This window comes from Stenella coeruleoalba, assembly GCF_951394435.1.
Source record: "Stenella coeruleoalba genome assembly, chromosome: 10".
In the NCBI taxonomy this organism is placed as follows: Eukaryota; Metazoa; Chordata; class Mammalia; order Artiodactyla; family Delphinidae; genus Stenella; species Stenella coeruleoalba.
This window is the reverse complement of record NC_137156.1, coordinates 26,335,681-26,352,412: the sequence shown is the minus strand read 5'-3', so window position 1 is coordinate 26,352,412 and position 16,732 is coordinate 26,335,681. Positions and strand designations below refer to the sequence as shown.

The 16,732-nt window shown below is 45.1% G+C and overlaps 1 protein-coding gene across 1 annotated transcript in view; it reads right to left on the bottom strand.

The window, feature by feature from the left end:
- Window positions 1-16,732, bottom strand: part of CILK1 (ciliogenesis associated kinase 1) — a 33,080-nt gene that overhangs the window by 15,398 nt on the left and 950 nt on the right. Inside the window, exons 2-6 of the mRNA XM_079934897.1 lie at window positions 14,143-14,197; window positions 9,576-9,697; window positions 8,509-8,588; window positions 1,990-2,122; window positions 340-511 (exon numbers count right to left, since the gene is read on the bottom strand). Coding sequence (XP_079791023.1) covers window positions 340-511; window positions 1,990-2,122; window positions 8,509-8,588; window positions 9,576-9,697; window positions 14,143-14,197 — 562 coding nt within the window. The remainder of the gene's footprint in view (window positions 1-339; window positions 512-1,989; window positions 2,123-8,508; window positions 8,589-9,575; window positions 9,698-14,142; window positions 14,198-16,732) is intronic.

Genomic DNA, 16,732 nt, shown 5'->3' with positions numbered 1-16,732 from the left:
AGGTAAGGGTGAGGGTGTCAGGGAAACATCCCAGAGGAAGATGTAAATTTGTGACCAGAGTTATAAAGGAAAGGGGGAGGGCTACAGATCACATTAGGAGACGTCTGCACGGATAAGAGTTGTAGCCACGAGAACGCAGAAGCTCTGCAAGCGAGCGGAGAGGACGCGGGCAGAAAAGCAGAGGAAGCCAGGACGTCTTCCACTGCAGGGTAGGAGAAGGGCGTGGAGGACTACCCAGGGCGAGGAAGATCCAGAACGAGCCGGTGCTGCCCAGGGCGGGGGGCAGGGAACACAGGAAGCTGCAGCTTTGTCCCACAGGCCTTTGTCCCACCTCATTACCTTTTTGGGTGTCCCCAGCACTTGGCAGATTTTGAAGATTGTGTCGATCTCACTGGCCCCGGGGAAGAGTGGCCGGAGGGTGTACACCTCTGCCATGATGCAGCCCACGGCCCAGATGTCGATGGGGGAGCTATAGTTTGTGGACCGCAGGAGCACCTCCGGGGCCCGGTACCTGCAAGACCAAGGAGAAGCTAGTTCCATACCCGCCGGTCAGAAGCAAACTAAATACACACTCAGCTCCTCAGAGCGTTTCTGTATTTCTGTTTTCTGTCTAGTTCAGGGCGGTGCACGGACTCATCAAGCAACAGCTGTAGCTGCAGCGTAAAGCTGGACTCCTCCGCTTCACAGCGTTTTCTATGGAGCATTTCTTGACAGGCCTCTGCTCTATAGCATTTTCGAGCAATATAGACAGTGAGAGAGAAGAGGAAAAGAGCGAGTGAGAGAGGACGGAAAAGGAGCAAGAGAGAATATAGAGCTAGTGGTCTGTAGGCTCTTCTTGGTCATGGCCAACTGCTTAAATCAAATTCTTAGGGCCTGAAAGTTTTAATAACACCAACTGGCTGATTTTCAGACAGGTCTTTGGAGAATCTTTCACACAACTCTTTTAGGAAAAGGTCTTCTGGAAGCTCTATATACAGAATATTATTTAGATTATGGAAAAGCACAAGGGACTTCCTTTTTAAAAAAGTTTTTTATTGAAGTATATTCGATTTACAGTGTGTGTTAGTGTCTGTTGTACAACAAAGTGATTCAGATACATATATTCTTTTTCAGATTCTTTTCCATTATAGTTTATTACAAGATATTGAATATAGTTCCCTGTTGGACTTCCTTCTAAAATTGTTTACAACACAAGCTTTTTAAAAAAAAAATAAATTTATTTATTTTTATTTTATTTATTTTTGGTTGCGTTGGGTCTTTGTTACCATGCATGGGTTTTCTCTAGTTGCGGTGAGCAGGGGCTACTCTTTGTTGTGGTGTGTGGGCGTCTCACTGCGGTGGCTTCTCTTGTTGCGGAGCACGGGCTCTAGGCGTGCGGCCTTCAGTAGTTGTGGCTCAGGGCTCTAGAGCACAGGCTCAGTAGTTGTGGCACACGGGCTTGGTTGCTCCACAGCATGTGGGATCTTCCCGGGTCAGGGCTCAAACCCGTGTCCCCTGCACTGGCAGGCAGATTTTTAACCACTGTGCCACCAGGGAAGCCCCTATAATACAAGCTTTTAGGCTTGTACAATGCCAACATTCCTACACATATGTGTTTCAAATGGTGTTCTTAGTGGAAAATTAGTATTTGTGACAATAATATTATCCTCAGTATAATCACATGGTCTTTAAATGGTCTTTAAAAATAAGAAATGCAGGGCTTCCCTGGTGGCGCAGTGGTTGAGAATCCGCCTGCCGATTGAGGGGACGCGAGTTCGTGCCCCGGTCCAGGAAGATCCCACCTGCCGCGGAGCGGCTGGGCCCATGAGCCATGGCCACCGAGCCTGCGCGGACGGAGCCTGTGCTCCGCAACGGGAGAGGCCACAGCAGTGAGAGGCCCGCGTATCGCAAAAAAAAAAAATAAGAAATGCAAACACTAATATTATCCTCAGTATAATGGTATATTTTTAAAGAAGTGCAATTAAATCCTTTGAGGAAGATGGTACTCACCATCTGGTAGATACATAGTCCGTGTATGGAGGTCTTGATCGGATTTCTCGGGCCAATCCAAAGTCTGCAATTTTCACGAGTTCGGGTCCCATACAGAGGAGGTTCTCCGGCTTTAAGTCCCGATGGAAGAAGCCTGCGGAGGTGGTGGAGAAGGAATTCAGAGGCAAGATCGTGCCTGCATTACTCTTTGCAGCTGTATTGCTCTTTTCATGACACTGATAGTCTGGTATGACACTGAAGGCTCTGTACATTCATCCCAAGGGTAATGCAGAGCCCTTTGGACCATTCATTTCCCCTTGACAAATACAAAAATGTCGAATCATTCAAAAGTTGATCTTCATAATTTTTTTCCAAGAGAGCAGACTTCTTTTAAAATATCAAAACTCCATTATGGGCTGAGATAACTTGGCAAAAAGAAATTGTCACTCAAAGAAAAATATATCATGCCTGCCTTGCCCCAGTCAGCCAGAAAGAATTTGAGGTTAAAACCATTTCAAAAGACAAGTCTTATGGCTACTGAGAGTTTACATCACAGCAAAAACACAATCACATTTTTTGTTTAAGAAACAAGGGATTTATGAATAGGACCTACTCGTATATGAGATTCTGGTGTGTGTTGCAACAAACGTTTAAATGTCAAATACTGATGACTTTGCCCAGTAAAGAAGCACAGGGGTGCATCTGCAATTCGCATTGTGAAAGGCGGAGATAACTCACGGGATGGGAAGCCTGTCTCAGCTACCGCAGGGCTTTGGGGGTACATGTAGGAGAGACTCAAACACCCACTGATCAGTATCACATGCCTCTGAAGACCCCAAACCTTCCTCTTGCAGAGAGTACCACTGACAGACATCATTCTACCTGAGTCTAAGTCTCAATGGGTCATCAAAACCGGAAATACAGCTGTGTCAGTGCTGCCGGTGGGGTTACTGGTTACCTGCCACCGTCACCAATGTTGTGAAGCTGGATTCTACGAGCGCATTTACGGGAGGAAGGAAGAGCTCTCACTGAAGACGCCGGCTATTCCTCACCCACCTCTGTGCCGATGTGCTCAAGGCTGCATCTCTAACGTGCCTGCTCAATCCTCTCCAGACCTGTGTCTCTGATGGGACAGCAGCTGATGTCACTGTCACCCTTGCACTGACCTGTCCCAAACCACTCTTCTCCTCTCCCAAATTCTCTCTCCTTCTTGAACGTTTGATATGACATCCAGGTAGCTTGTAGTTATGCTGGATCCATCTGTCCCCAGACAGTAATGGAGCTGTGTCACATTTTCCATCAAAATACCTCCTATCTGTCCTTTCTGCCCTTTCTCTGACTTAAAAATGCAAGCAGTTATGAGAATGGGATCTTTTGCCAGTGCATCCAGCAAGGCTCCCGTGGCCCCTAAAACATATGACCTGCGAGACCGATGGTCTCTCTTCCTAAACACTCAGAGCATCAAAAGCATGGAGAAAAGAGATGGCAGACATCATTTTCTTACTGAACAGATGGGAAAAGTGAGTCATGGGGGTAGCGGGGGATGAATTGGTCACAATCCTACCAAGAAGTGTGTCAGAGCTCTTGCCCTATCCGGCTCTGTTCTGTCCCTGTCGATCCAGACAGCCAAATCTTGACTTGTGGTGCTGGGCCTCTCAAGTCCACATTCACCCTGTCTCTCCTCTTAGACTCCCTTTTTCTCCTCTAGTTGGGCTACACTGTTGTTTCCAAACATAAGTGGCATTTCTCTGATAATGAAATGTCCTCCACCCCCAGGCCCCACTGCAACTCCCCCTGCCACCATCTATATAACACCCACTCAACAAACCTGCATCTTCTCCCTGTTCAGTTCATCCTATCACATCAACTATACTCAGATACAAGCATCATTCTTGGACTCCAGACCTCGGACCTTGCTTCCACCCAGGTCACGCTCCAGTACACACTGACCACCTCCTCCCATCGGTCAAGCTTTATCCTTTCCCTGCTAACTCATCTTTAATCCTACTTCCACGGAGAACATGGGCACTAATGAAATGAGGAGAGAGAAGATTCTGGTTCCCCATTTATCCCTCTAAGCAGCTTTCCTTTCTATGGATCATACTTCAGGCCCAAAATAAACTATCAGAGGGAAAATGGCTAGGAAAAAAAGTTGAACTGCAAACAGACTCTTTAACAGTGACTGATGAAAACTGTATTTGTCAGTTGACATATGTCACCTGTTATACTGTATTCAAGGATAAGCCTTTATAACTAGGAAGCATTTGTGAATATGTCTGTAGAATATCTGGCCCTCTGTTCTTTTCATTACTGAATAATAGCAATAATTATTATCAGCCTTATACCCATGAGTTCTATTCCTTGGTAATTTAAGGTATAAGACCCTCTTGTCGTGTACCTTTACTTTTCATCTCTATTTTAACGAAGCATCACGATTTTATCACTATGAGAGGAAACGCTGCACAGTGGTTAAGTGTGTAGACCGATCAGGTTGCCTGATTTCAAATCTGGCTGGAAAATCACTTAACCTCTCTGTGCTTCACTTTCCTCCTCTGTAAAATGGGGAAATAACAGCATCTACCTCATGGGGTTGTTTTGCAGGATTCAGCGTGTTAATATTTGTAGAGCTTTCAGTGCAGCGCTTGGCACATCTGCACCTTGCAAGAGCTTGTCACTGTTAGTAGTACGAATCCTCTCATTTTATCTTCCCCACAACCTGGCAAGGGGGACAGGCAGACACGGCTCCATTTGTTGCAGATAAGAATTAAGGCTCGCGAGGCCGGTGACTGCCCACCCCCCCTCACCCCCCCCCGGGGCCCCCCCCGCCTGTGAGGAGGTGGCACTAAGTTCTGATCTGACTCCTGGCTGGGCACGTGTTCTGCTGATGTGTGCACTCAGGCTTGTAACAATGAGCCCACGTCACCCTCTGAGCTTCTGATTCACAGTGGAAACCCTTATTGCTGGGTTATTCAGAGATCAGGCAACGGCAAAGTGCTGTTAACACAGAATCTTCCTGTTCGAAACTGTTTGGCTTTCAGAACACAGGAACAGACCTCCAATTTAATTTCAGGGTACCCCATGCCAGTCGAATAACAGAGGGATTTTCTCTTTCATCCTGGCAGAAAATGCGTTGTGCTTCGTTTTTTTATTAACAACCCTTGGGCAAGAAAAACATCAAGCCACAAAGAAGGCTTTCTCCCCTCCACATTCTGTTCATGAGGAATCTGATAGGAATATAGGGAAATAACCAGAGAATACTTAAACATTATGAATTTCTGTAGCACAACTTCCTGCTAGGGAAGTTGTAATTTCACAGGTATTACTGAATTTAAACCCACAGTGCTTTTATCAATAAGGCCAGGAGGACAGCAACACATAGAAAGGCCAAGGGCTGACTCAAGGTCACGCACAGCAAGACAGTGGTGAAACACGGTAGCAGAGAACCACCTCTTGGGGCCAAACATTGTCCTCTAAGCCACCTAAGGCATTCTGGATTTCCTGCATGGATGTCTGTAAGGGCAGGGCAAGGATGAAACACGGTTTGCATTAATTATTTAATTCCTGCAAAGTATATCTGCTTTGGCATTGCTCGATCAGCACCAAGTGGAGCTGAGTTTTCATTCCCTGTGGGGGGAAGCAGTCACTGACATGAACCATGGCCATGGCAACCACCTGCAGCTCTGTTCTCTGCTCCCAAAGGAGTCCACTCCCAGGGACAGAATGCACCTTCTCACTGTGAGAACCAGACAACAGAGAAGAGCCTGAAACTCACAAGACAAATCTGCAAAGTGCTTTTGATTATTTCTTTTCCGTGACTGGAGGAAAAGAACAACATAAAGCTCCAAAGTTATGTCAACACCGTATGAAAACCATTCAAAGCTTTCAAAAATCATTTATCAATGAAAATGAGATAGAACCTGCAAAGTGAATATCCACCCCACCTCCAACTACTATCACCACTTTCTTCACTTCTTGTTCTCTGTTCTCTGTGAGAAGACACAGGTTTTTCTAGAGAAGTGTAGCAAACGGGCACAGATACGGGAGCTAATCTCCGCTCTACTGCTTTAATGCAGTGGGGTCTTTGGCAGGTCTTTAAACCTCTCTGAACCTCAGTTTCCTCTTCTTTGAAAGGAATAGATACCATCTGTCGTCTCTACCTGAGAAACTGGCAAGGAAACAAATAAGGTAACGGATGAAATAATATTAAGCTCAGACTGGGACTGGCACTTAGCTGGGGGAGAGTGTCCACAAGAATCTTAGGGAGAAGCATGGTGCTGGGGTTAGAAAAGCGAAGGAGGTCTGACCGTCCTAAACTGAGCTTTCCCTTCCACCATTTCTGAACACAATCGGAGTATGTAAGGTGTGCAAGGAAGACTGACAGTGCAGAGTTTCAAAGAGGTGTTTTGACACAATAATTTAGGGATGCTAAATTACTGGATACGAATATGTACTCTGTGTGTGTGTGCATACATGTGCATTTGTGGGTATTGGGGGGAGAGTGTATGTGTAGGTGCACATGTGCATGTGTCCACGCAGATGTGTGCGTGTGTATGCCCAAGTATGGGTGCGTGTGTGTGCGTGCGCATCTGCGTTGATTTGATGGGATTTGGTAGAGACCTGGATAAAAGGATACAAGTTCTTTCTGGCAACAACTATCTGAGTCTCACAAAAAGCAACAAAAAGGAAAGGAAGAGAAAGCCAACACGTGTCAACTTTCTTATAGATCCACCATGCCGTTCCCAGTACTGAGCAAAGAGCCCCAGTAACTGAGACACTATGACGGGTCCCTATGTGAAAACTTCTGGTTGGCCTTTCTCTTTGGAGAATCCCTTTGATTTCTCACCATTTCTTTTTCCTGGGCTCTCAGATCTAGTAAGTGCCTCTTCTCCTCCTACTTGTCCCTAAAGACACCATACCAGAAGTTTTCAGCATTTTGCAGACTCATACCATCCCTTGGGAAATTCTTGTGGCAAAAGTGCTCCTTCTACCCGTGTCAGTGGAATCAGAGATACCTTTTACGGAAAACTTTTTACTAGAATTGGTTCATGGGCTTGCATATCACTCTCGAATTATTCAGCACATGCCCGCAGCTTCCAAGAACTTGTACAGACAGCCTCTGTTTGGCCTCTACATGTGATGGTTGCTTAGGGGTCACAGAGCAGGCTGGGAAGGGTCCCAGACGTACCAAGCAGCACAGTGTCTTTTCCCCTCACTGCCAATTTGCGTCAAATCTGAACTGACTGTATCATCAAAGGGCTTCCGCCCAGTTTCCTTATTGGGTAATGAAACTCATTTGTTGGTGCAATATTTGCAATGGCAATGATACCCTTAGACTGGGAGGGAACAGATTTCTGTCTGTGCAAGATCAGCTTGCCATCTGTCTGTATGTCAAAGCAACCTCAAATGGCCTTCTGAGGGACTCCTGGCTCCCCTGGTGGACACGTCCATCCCGAGGCTCTGCGTTCATGAGAACATACCGACCCAACCCAAGTTGGGTCTGTGGCCAGTTAGTAACCCAAACTAGTAATGCCTCAGGACTTGCTGGAAATATAACCTCAAATGCATTGCTACTCAATACTGTTCAAAAGTTCAGCTAAGAACAATAGTGATGGAGGATTTCCTGAAGGGTATGTGACCATCCACACCTCTGGATGCCTTAAATCTCTCCCTGGACTCACCAGACCATCCCCAGAGTGGATCATACTGGGCCCCAGTAGGACCATTTTCTCTGATCAGGTGATGTAATTGGCCTATATTGAGGAAGATGACCTGAAACTGTCCCATGTAACTTGTCACCGTGTTTACCATAAAGTCATGTTACATAAGGATCCATGACAGAAACCTCTCTGGTATCAGTACCAAGAAAAGTTCTGCTTCTCTTGGGCAACTGAACTGTTTTTACCTTGGAGGAACCATGTAGGTTGTAATTGGTTGTGTTTCACGTTCTGCATTGTCTGACAGCAAACTCAGGCTCACATCTGTAGCCTGCTTCTTCTACTTAAGTAAAACTTGCTGACATGTATTTTGTCGATTGACCTCACCCCGGCTATGTCCGTGCCTTGTTTTGCCTTTTTCTTTGCTTATTTTAAGTGTATTTTATTTTCCTGGATTGCACAGATCTTGTTAGACCACTTTGCACCCTTCTGAACAAGCTGAAATTGAAATACATTAAAAAAATGAAAAGCCACAGCAAAGCAGTGTTAGTTAGTAGGTTAAACATCATATGTGAAGCTTCTATGAATTCTAATCGTAGGTTCCTGATTAATACACCAGTTAATGGTCAGGAATAACTCTTAGATCTGTAACTAACAAGCTTCATGTTAAAGCCTAATGAATAAGAACACACAGACATGATAAATAATGAGGGAAATTCAGAAATCAAGCTACAGAAGATAACATATTCCAAAATCCATTGTCAGCCTCTCAACTCTTCAATTTTTTCTGAGAGTCAATTACAAAAGACACTGATGCTTCCTACATCTTCTACCTGATGACAGCATTTCACTGCTATTCCAAAGCACAATACTCCAAATCACCTACCGTGTTTGTGAATAAATGCAAGTCCTTGCAATATCTGATACATGATATTTCTTATAGCAGATTCAGGAAACAACTTATTTCTGTATAGGGCAGAGGAAAAAAAGTTATAAGTCTAGATTTATGAAATTTGTTAATGAAAACAAAGCCCGTTTTCATGCTCTTTTCGTTATACAGTAAGAATTTAAGAAAACACTTGCTGACATGCTAATTTGACTAGATCCTCTGATAATAAAGATCAAAGAAAAACAACTGCTTATCCATGTAAGAGAGCCTACCTTATAAGCACCAAATCAGTTATGTTACAAAAAAGAAACGATCAAACATTTAATAACAAACAAATTCCCTCCAAGGTATCATATAAAAGTCTCCTCTCTCCATAATATAATTAAAGCTTAAAAATTTTTGATGGGGAAAATCTGAGGTCTTTCAGATGAAGGGCTCATGAGATGCAGTGGATAGTGACATTTTCCCTGGTTGGGCAAACCACACAGCTTCTCTGCTGTTATTGACAACGGAAACGATACTTGTTCACTGAAATCACTCAGAAGGATGCTCAGAATGGCATTCAACTGCCACCAGGAAAATGTGCCCAAGAGGTTCTACATGGTTTACTTGTCAAGTCCAAAATGACCATCAGAGGTAAGTTTTTTAAATTAGTTTCTTTGTCTTCCCAGCATGCGAGCCCTGTGCACCGTAGCAAGAAAGGCACTGAAAGGAACCTGGAAGTTCCGATGGATGGCTCAGAATGAATGAAGCTGCTACACCCCTCACTTGTGGTCACTCTGCCCATACAGTCCTGTTGGGAAGGAGAGCTGCAGAGTATCTGTTAAATCTCTGAGCCTGTTAGGGTGAATAACCCATTAAGACATTCAAGACGGCAGCACTGAAAGCAGCTTCTCTGCCGTTATCACAGGGCCTCCAAAGCAGGAATGCAGATGGGGCCCCTCATCTCATGGGCAGCTTTAAACAGCCAAGGCCAAGCAGCATGACCACAATAAACAAAAGCAGAAAGAAAACACATCCACTTTGCAACATTTATTTCTAAGATCATGATGACCACACTGTACCTTTCTTTAATGAGTTGGTAAAGATTTTCCTTCATGTACTCAAAGATAAAATAAAGATGATCATTTTCCCTGATAACTTCTTTTAATTTTACTACATTGGCATGGTTGAGCTTCTTTAAAGACTGAAAGGCGAAGAAGAAAAACAAAAAATTAGAGCAAGTCTGTTGTTGAAAAAAGTAATTCCACATATACTTAGGGAGAAACACCTAATTCCAGAACCACAGAGTACCACAATTCATTTGTTATTGACAACGTGTTAATAAATGGTATTTCTCTGAAGTTGGTACTAACTTTATGTAGAAAAACTATTTCAATTAACTGACTAGGAGGTAAGAACTTGACCATAACTGGAACTCCTGGCTGCCCCCAGGACCAGGCAGTGGGCCAGGGCTATTTTAGGTGCACTCCCTCCAGGTGATGGAATTCATGCCATGAAAGTGGCCAGAGGGGAATCCACTGAGGCTTTGATTGATCTGATACTGAAGAGGCAGCTGCTGGGAGCTGAGATCACCAGGCAGCAGTCTGCAGACACTCTGAACAGGAAATTGCTCAGACAGAGGCTGGCAGCCTGATTCTCCCAACTTTCTTCTGACACGTGTGTGTCCATGGGACGCATAGCGCTCCTTACAAGGTGAGTGTTAAAGGAGGAGAAGAAGGAGGCGAGAAGGAGGAGAAATCTCATTGGAAAGATCCTGAGGTGAGATGGGAGAGACACCTCTGCTTCCAAGAACAGCAAAGGTAAAAAAGTCAAGTGGGGGACGAGGAACAGAGGGTGGCTCAGAAAATGGTAAGTGACCCTCTGATTATTCCCCATGCGCATGTACGGTTTTCCTCCTCCTGGAACATACACGTGAGTGCAGCCATGCGCAAGCTATTTTCTGTTTGCATCACTAGCTCTGTCCACGGTGAACAAATACACTTTCATGTTGGTGAGCAGTAATCCAGTTCATGTGTGACAGCTGGACACCCAACTGTGGGTTTGCTCACCAGGTGATCAGAATTTGATAGACCGTCTCCTTCAAGAATGCCTCAAGGGGTCATCGTGGCAGGGGGTTGAGCCCTTTCATTCAAAAAGCCTCTTCCTCATAGAGACGTGAGTCCGATAATAATAAATTGTAAAGCCCTCTTTATCTTTGAATTTCCTTCAAATGAACATTCCTTCTATAAAACAAACAGAATGTCTGAAGATGAAAGTGTTAACATGAGTGTCCAAATCTGGAAGGACACTCAGTAACGACGCACCCAAGGGATCAGAGCTGGGGAATGTGCAATATGACCAAGTTACTTCAAGCAGCTGGGAAGAGAGAGGAAATATGGCCAGTGAATGAGAACAAAATAAGACTCTTCTGGAACCTCTTCCCTGAAAGACAAGCTTTTGCCAAGCGCCTCTCTGGCAGGAAATACTCAGCTGTTTTGGCCAAATGGCCAAATCCTTCCAGAATGACCCAACAGGCTGATTACTTTTTCTAGCTGGGTTGGATTTCTGGTTCTCCATGAGTAGCAAGCATTGCCTAACTTGTAAGCATTCACCAGACTCTCATGGACTGCAGGCGTCTTTCCTGCTTGTTTGCTTAAAATGCACCACCAGCAATGGCTGAGGTGTCCAGTGGATGAGCAGCAGAATGAACAGGGCAGATTCATTCAGAGGAAAATGAAGTCGTTTTCAAAGCTTTGCAAGAAGAGAATTCTAGGCAAGGAGGAGGATACCGTCTGCCGCAAGTGTGTTTTGAGCATGAATTACTGGCCCAAGTCTAACAGTGGCTCCAGCTCTCGTTTCTCAGTGAGGCTCAGGGGCAAGTTAAAGTCTATATCAGTTTAATAGAAAAAGAATTAATTTAAAACATGAATTAATTTTGTGGAGGACTTCATGTGATTCATTTTCAAGAGGTATATTTCCAGAAAGAAGGCATCTTGTGTTGGCTTGGGAAAGGCTTCCAAAAAGATGTAGAGGCAGGACAGTCGTATCAGGCAGAGAGGGAGCATATCAGGGGGATGCTTCAAGGAGGAGGAATCTGAAAGCTCTGAGTGGTCGGTGAGCGTCTCATACACGAGACTTGAAGGAAGAATCAGGCTTGGACAAACTCGGTGGGAGGGCAAGGGCACGTCAGGAGGGAGCCCCTCAGAGACTGGGTGTGGGAGCAAGTGGCCACCCAGTGTCGGAGGGATGAGAACTGCCCGGATGCCAGGTGGACGCCCACTGAAGTCTTCTGACAGACCCTGAGCTTGAGACCAAGCTCCGCTGCCTAGAGCTGTGTTTCCCTCCAGCAAATTACGGAATCTCTGGGCCTCAGCTGTGCCCACCGGGAAATTCAAGATACTAAGACTTTCCTCATCAGGTGGTTGTGGGGATGAAATAAGACAGAGCACGTAAGGTGCTGCCTGGCCCATAACAGCTGCTCAGTAAATGGTAGATGGTGTGTGAGTGAACAGCTGAGTGCTAGGGAGATGAGAGGTGTGGAGAGTGGGGAGCACAGGCCACTGCAATGAGCTATGGTTTCTGAGTGCAGGGGTAGATGATCATTAACACAAGAGGGAGAAAATATAAGCACTGAGGGAGGCAGACATTCTAGAAAATTCAGACGCTGGTGTCCACTAAGCAGGTGGATATATGGGACTGAAGCAGGGGTCAGCAAACTTTTCTGTCAAGGGACAGAGAGTAAATATTTTGGGCTTTCTAGGTCATATGGTCCCTGCTGCAACTACTTAGCTTTGTCAGTGTAGTGTGAAATCAGCCACAGATAATATATAAACAAATGGACATGGCTGCGTTCCAACATTTTTTTTTTTTTTTACAAAAACAGGCAGTGGGCTATTTACTGACCCCTGGTCTAAATGCATAAGAAAGATAAAAGATGTGATGGGGCTGCTGAAGCAAGGGGAAATGAATAAAATCACCCAGGAGGAGAAGCCAGAGCAAAGGAGAAAATTGCTGAGAAGAGAATGTGAGGAATTATCCATACTTAAAGGGTGAAATCATAGAACCACTGGTGAAAGGCAAGAAGAGGTAGAAGAGGTGGGTCAAAGCAGAGTCACAGAGACCTGGGAAAGGAGAGGAGGAAGTGGTCCACAGACAAGAAAATGTCTGACAAAATGATCCTGGACTTTTTTTTTTTTAATCTTTTGGCCACGCCGCACAGCATGTGGGATCTTATTTCTCCGACTAGGGATTGAACCTGCGCCCCCTGTGCTGGCGGCGCAGAGTCTTAACCACTGGACCACCAGGGAAGTCCCAATGATCCTGGACTCGACAGCTGGTGGCTTTTAGGAGAGCAACTTCCGTAAAGTTGCAGAGGTGAATGCCTGATTCAGTTAAGTGGAAAGTCAGTGGTGGGGGGAAGTGACAGCGGAGGGGGTGCTCTGGTAGGTAAGGTCAGGAAGAGGAAGGGGTGGGAGCTCCAGGGGAGGGAGGGCTGAGCCTGGTTAGACAGAACGGTGGGCCCATTGATAGACTGAAGACAAGGAGCCAGTGGAAAGGAGTTTAAAGATATGGGAAGGTTTATAATAGCCAAAGGTGTCCCAGTGTCCATCGATGGATGAATGGATAAACAATATATAGTAGATCCATACAATGGAACGTTAATCAGCCTTAAAAAGGAAGGAAATCCTGACACATGGATGAATTTAGAAGACATTCTGCTAAGTGAATTAAGCCAGTCACAAAAATGACAGATACTGTATGATTGCGCTTATATGAGGTACCTAGTGCAGTCGACAGATAGAATGTAGAATGGTGCTGTCCAGGGGCTGGGAGGAGGGATTCACGGGGAATTATTGTTTAATGGACATAGAGTTTCAGTTTTGCAAGATAAAAAGAGTCCTGGAGATGGGCCATTCTGATGGGTGTACAACATTATGTATGTACTTAATGCCACTGAGCTGTACCATTTTTAGGTCAAATACGCAATTCCGTATCTATTTTTAGGTCAAATACGCAATTCTGTATCTCTTTTGAGTCCTTTGGGTTCTAGCACAGGACACCTTTATCGCTGTTCTAACAATCTGGACTATTTCTCTGATTATCTGCCTGGCAACCTGCCACTTTCCTTTGAGTTGTTGTTAACCTTAATGCGTAGGCATTGTTCGCAGAAAATGTGCAGAGGAGCCTTCTCCAGAGATGGCTACAAAATGTCATTGTTACCTATGTTCAACTTCTGGGTGGTATGACAGATTTTCTGCTGTTGTTCTGTTTGCTATGTAAACAAAACTGTGCAAAGCTTTAAAAAAAATGGTCAGAAGGTAAGTACTATGTATATTTCATCACCATTTGAAAGAAAAGAGACGCTAGTGAGAAACCAGTGAACGTTGAATAAATCTGTGGTTTAGTTAACAGCACTATTACCAAGGTTTAAAAAGAAGTACACGCACACACACCAAAAAACTAAAAAAAAGTGCACACACAGAAATAGCACAGCAATCTTCTCAGCTGTCAGCTGCATTACGTTATCATCTGCCTCCTTTTTCAACATCAGTGAAACAATTCAAACTGTATCAACTATAAATCTATGCGTGTATAAAGCTATTTTCATCAACCATACCATAAATTATCCCTTTGTGTATTAATAAATACCTTGACCTCCCGAAGGTTCATGCATTCCTCCCAGGAATAAAACTTTCTTTTCATTCTAAAAGAGAAGAAAGAAACAAATAGCACGTTTATTCCCAGTAACTGGCTATGCTTTATCTTAAAAAAAAATGTTTTTGTTCTGAACCTAATGAACAGTGCTTAAAGTGGGTTCCAATTTCTACCAGATACTATACTATCCAAAACAGCATTTTATTTAAAAACCTAGCAGTGCACTCAATCCTCCAGCACAAAATTTCCCAGCAGAGTTAGCACGAGGGCATTGCAAAGAGGCCTGGACTGCTGTCTTGCTCTGTCACTAATTAGCTAACCCTGCCCTGGAGGAAAACCCCCCCAGGCTTATTTTATCTGGACCAGAGCTGTCCAATCGAACTTTCTGTATTGGTGGAAATGTTCTGTACTGTCCAGTACGGTAGACACAGGTGACTACTGAGCACCTGGCGTGAGGCTAGGGCAACACAGAAACCGAATTGTTAATTTAAATTTTAAATTTAAATGATATATGATTACTTGCCACCATGTTGGACGGCACAGGGATGGACACTCCGGTACAGGGGGTGGCAAACTATGGCCCACGGGCCAATTCCACCCGACCATCTGATTTTATACAGCCCATGGGACAAGAATGCATTTATACTTTCAAGTGGTTGGGAAAAACAAAGCAAAAGAAAATAATAATTGTGACATGTGAAAATGATCTGAAATTCCAGTTTCAGTTTCCATAAATGAAGTTTTGCTGGAACACAATCACACTCATTTGCTTCCATATGATACGTGGCTGCTTTCCCACTACAACAGCAGAGCTGGGTTATGACAGAGACCACATGGCGTGCAAAGCCTAAAACATTTACTGTCTGGCCCTTTGCAGGAAACGTGTGCCAACCCCTGGTCCAGAGCCTGAGGGGAGAGACAGACAGCCTGGTGAGCTGGCCAGAAATCTAAGGGTTCTCTCTTTCATGGCCCTTCAACCACATCGTCTCATTTGAATCTTATAGCAGCACCATGAGATAGATGGGATGGGTGGAAACTAAGAAACAGAGAAGTTATGCCATCTCACCAGGGTCTCATTGCTGGCTAGTAACAGATCAACTCTCATCTCTCCCCCTCACTCTGAGAGTCTGTCCCAATGTCACACTGTCTCCCAGCTGAGTGACCATTTCCTTTATTCATGCCCCAGATATATTTTAGCCCCTGCTACACGTGGCAGAGGCCCAGGCACTGGAGATACAATGATGGGCAAGACATTGCTCATGGAACCGACCTCGGAGCAGGAAGGCAGGTCATCCATTGACTTCTGTGCTGAGTGCCATGCAGGGAAGGGACAGGGCACCATGAAAGTGGACCCCGACATGACCTAATCTTGTCTAGGGTATCAGGAAACAGCCTTCCAGTGAAGTGGTATTTCAACCAAGACCTGAAGGACCAGGAGAATTTGGCCTGGTCGGAGGCATGCGGTAGTGAGTAGCATGGGAAGACAGAGGGCAGAAAGGTATCTGGTGAGTTCAAGAAGCCAAAAGGCCAGTGTGGCCAGGACAAAGCAGGCAAGGGAGTAGTGGGAGGAAACGCAGCCAAAGAAAACAGGCAGGGGCCGAGTGAAGCAGCAAGTTGTAAAATTGGGGGCTTGACCCTAAAACTGATAGGAAGACATTAAAAGCTCTTCCTTTGGGATCCCTGAAAGCAGAGCCTGAGGCAAGGACTTGGATGCAGGGAGTTGATTTGGGAGGTGATTCCAGGAACCCAGGGCAAGGAGCAGGGAACCTGAGAACAGAGAGGGGGGAAACCCATGAAAGGACACATTACAGAGCTGACACTGCAGTGGGCAATGGGGGCTCAGTCCTGCTGGGGACCTTCTGTGGACCAAGCAGGAGCACCTTGGTTGAGTCTCCCACGTGCACCTGAGGTGGGATACTGGTGGCAGGCACATCACTGCACACCCCAGCATGCTGAAGTCAGGTGGGACAAGGGGACATGATGGGGCAGCAAAGAAGGTTTGGTACAATTGATTTTAGACAATTAGACTCACGTGTTTAATATAATCCCTTCAGGCTGGAATGGACAGGGGTAAGAATGGAAGCCAGGAACCCTAGAGAGGAAAGTATTCTAGAGGCAGAAGAGGTAAATGATAATGAGTTGAATGGGAGGTTAGCAGTGGGGAATTGGAGAAGTAGGTGGATCAGATAAATATCTGGTAGTTAGAGTCTATAGGACCAGACGACCAGTGCTGGGGCACAGGGAGGGGTTTCGGGGGACTCCCAGGCTTTGCGGGGATGGAAATGTGTCATTTTTCAAGATAGGCATTATATGCTGGATGTAAGTTCAGTTTTGGGTATGATGAGTGTGAAGTGTCTTCAGGGCATCCAAATGGAGATGTTGAGAAGGCAACTGGATATAGATGGGTGTGGCAGGCAGACTCTAGAATGGTCCCCAAAGCCCCCCATCTCCTGGTATTCACAAACTGGCATAACCCCCCTTCTTTTAATGACTTGCTTCTAACCAATAGAATACAGCAGTTTGAGAGGATACCCCTTCTGTGATTAGTTCACAAATGCAATAAGATGTCACTTCCATCTTGGTT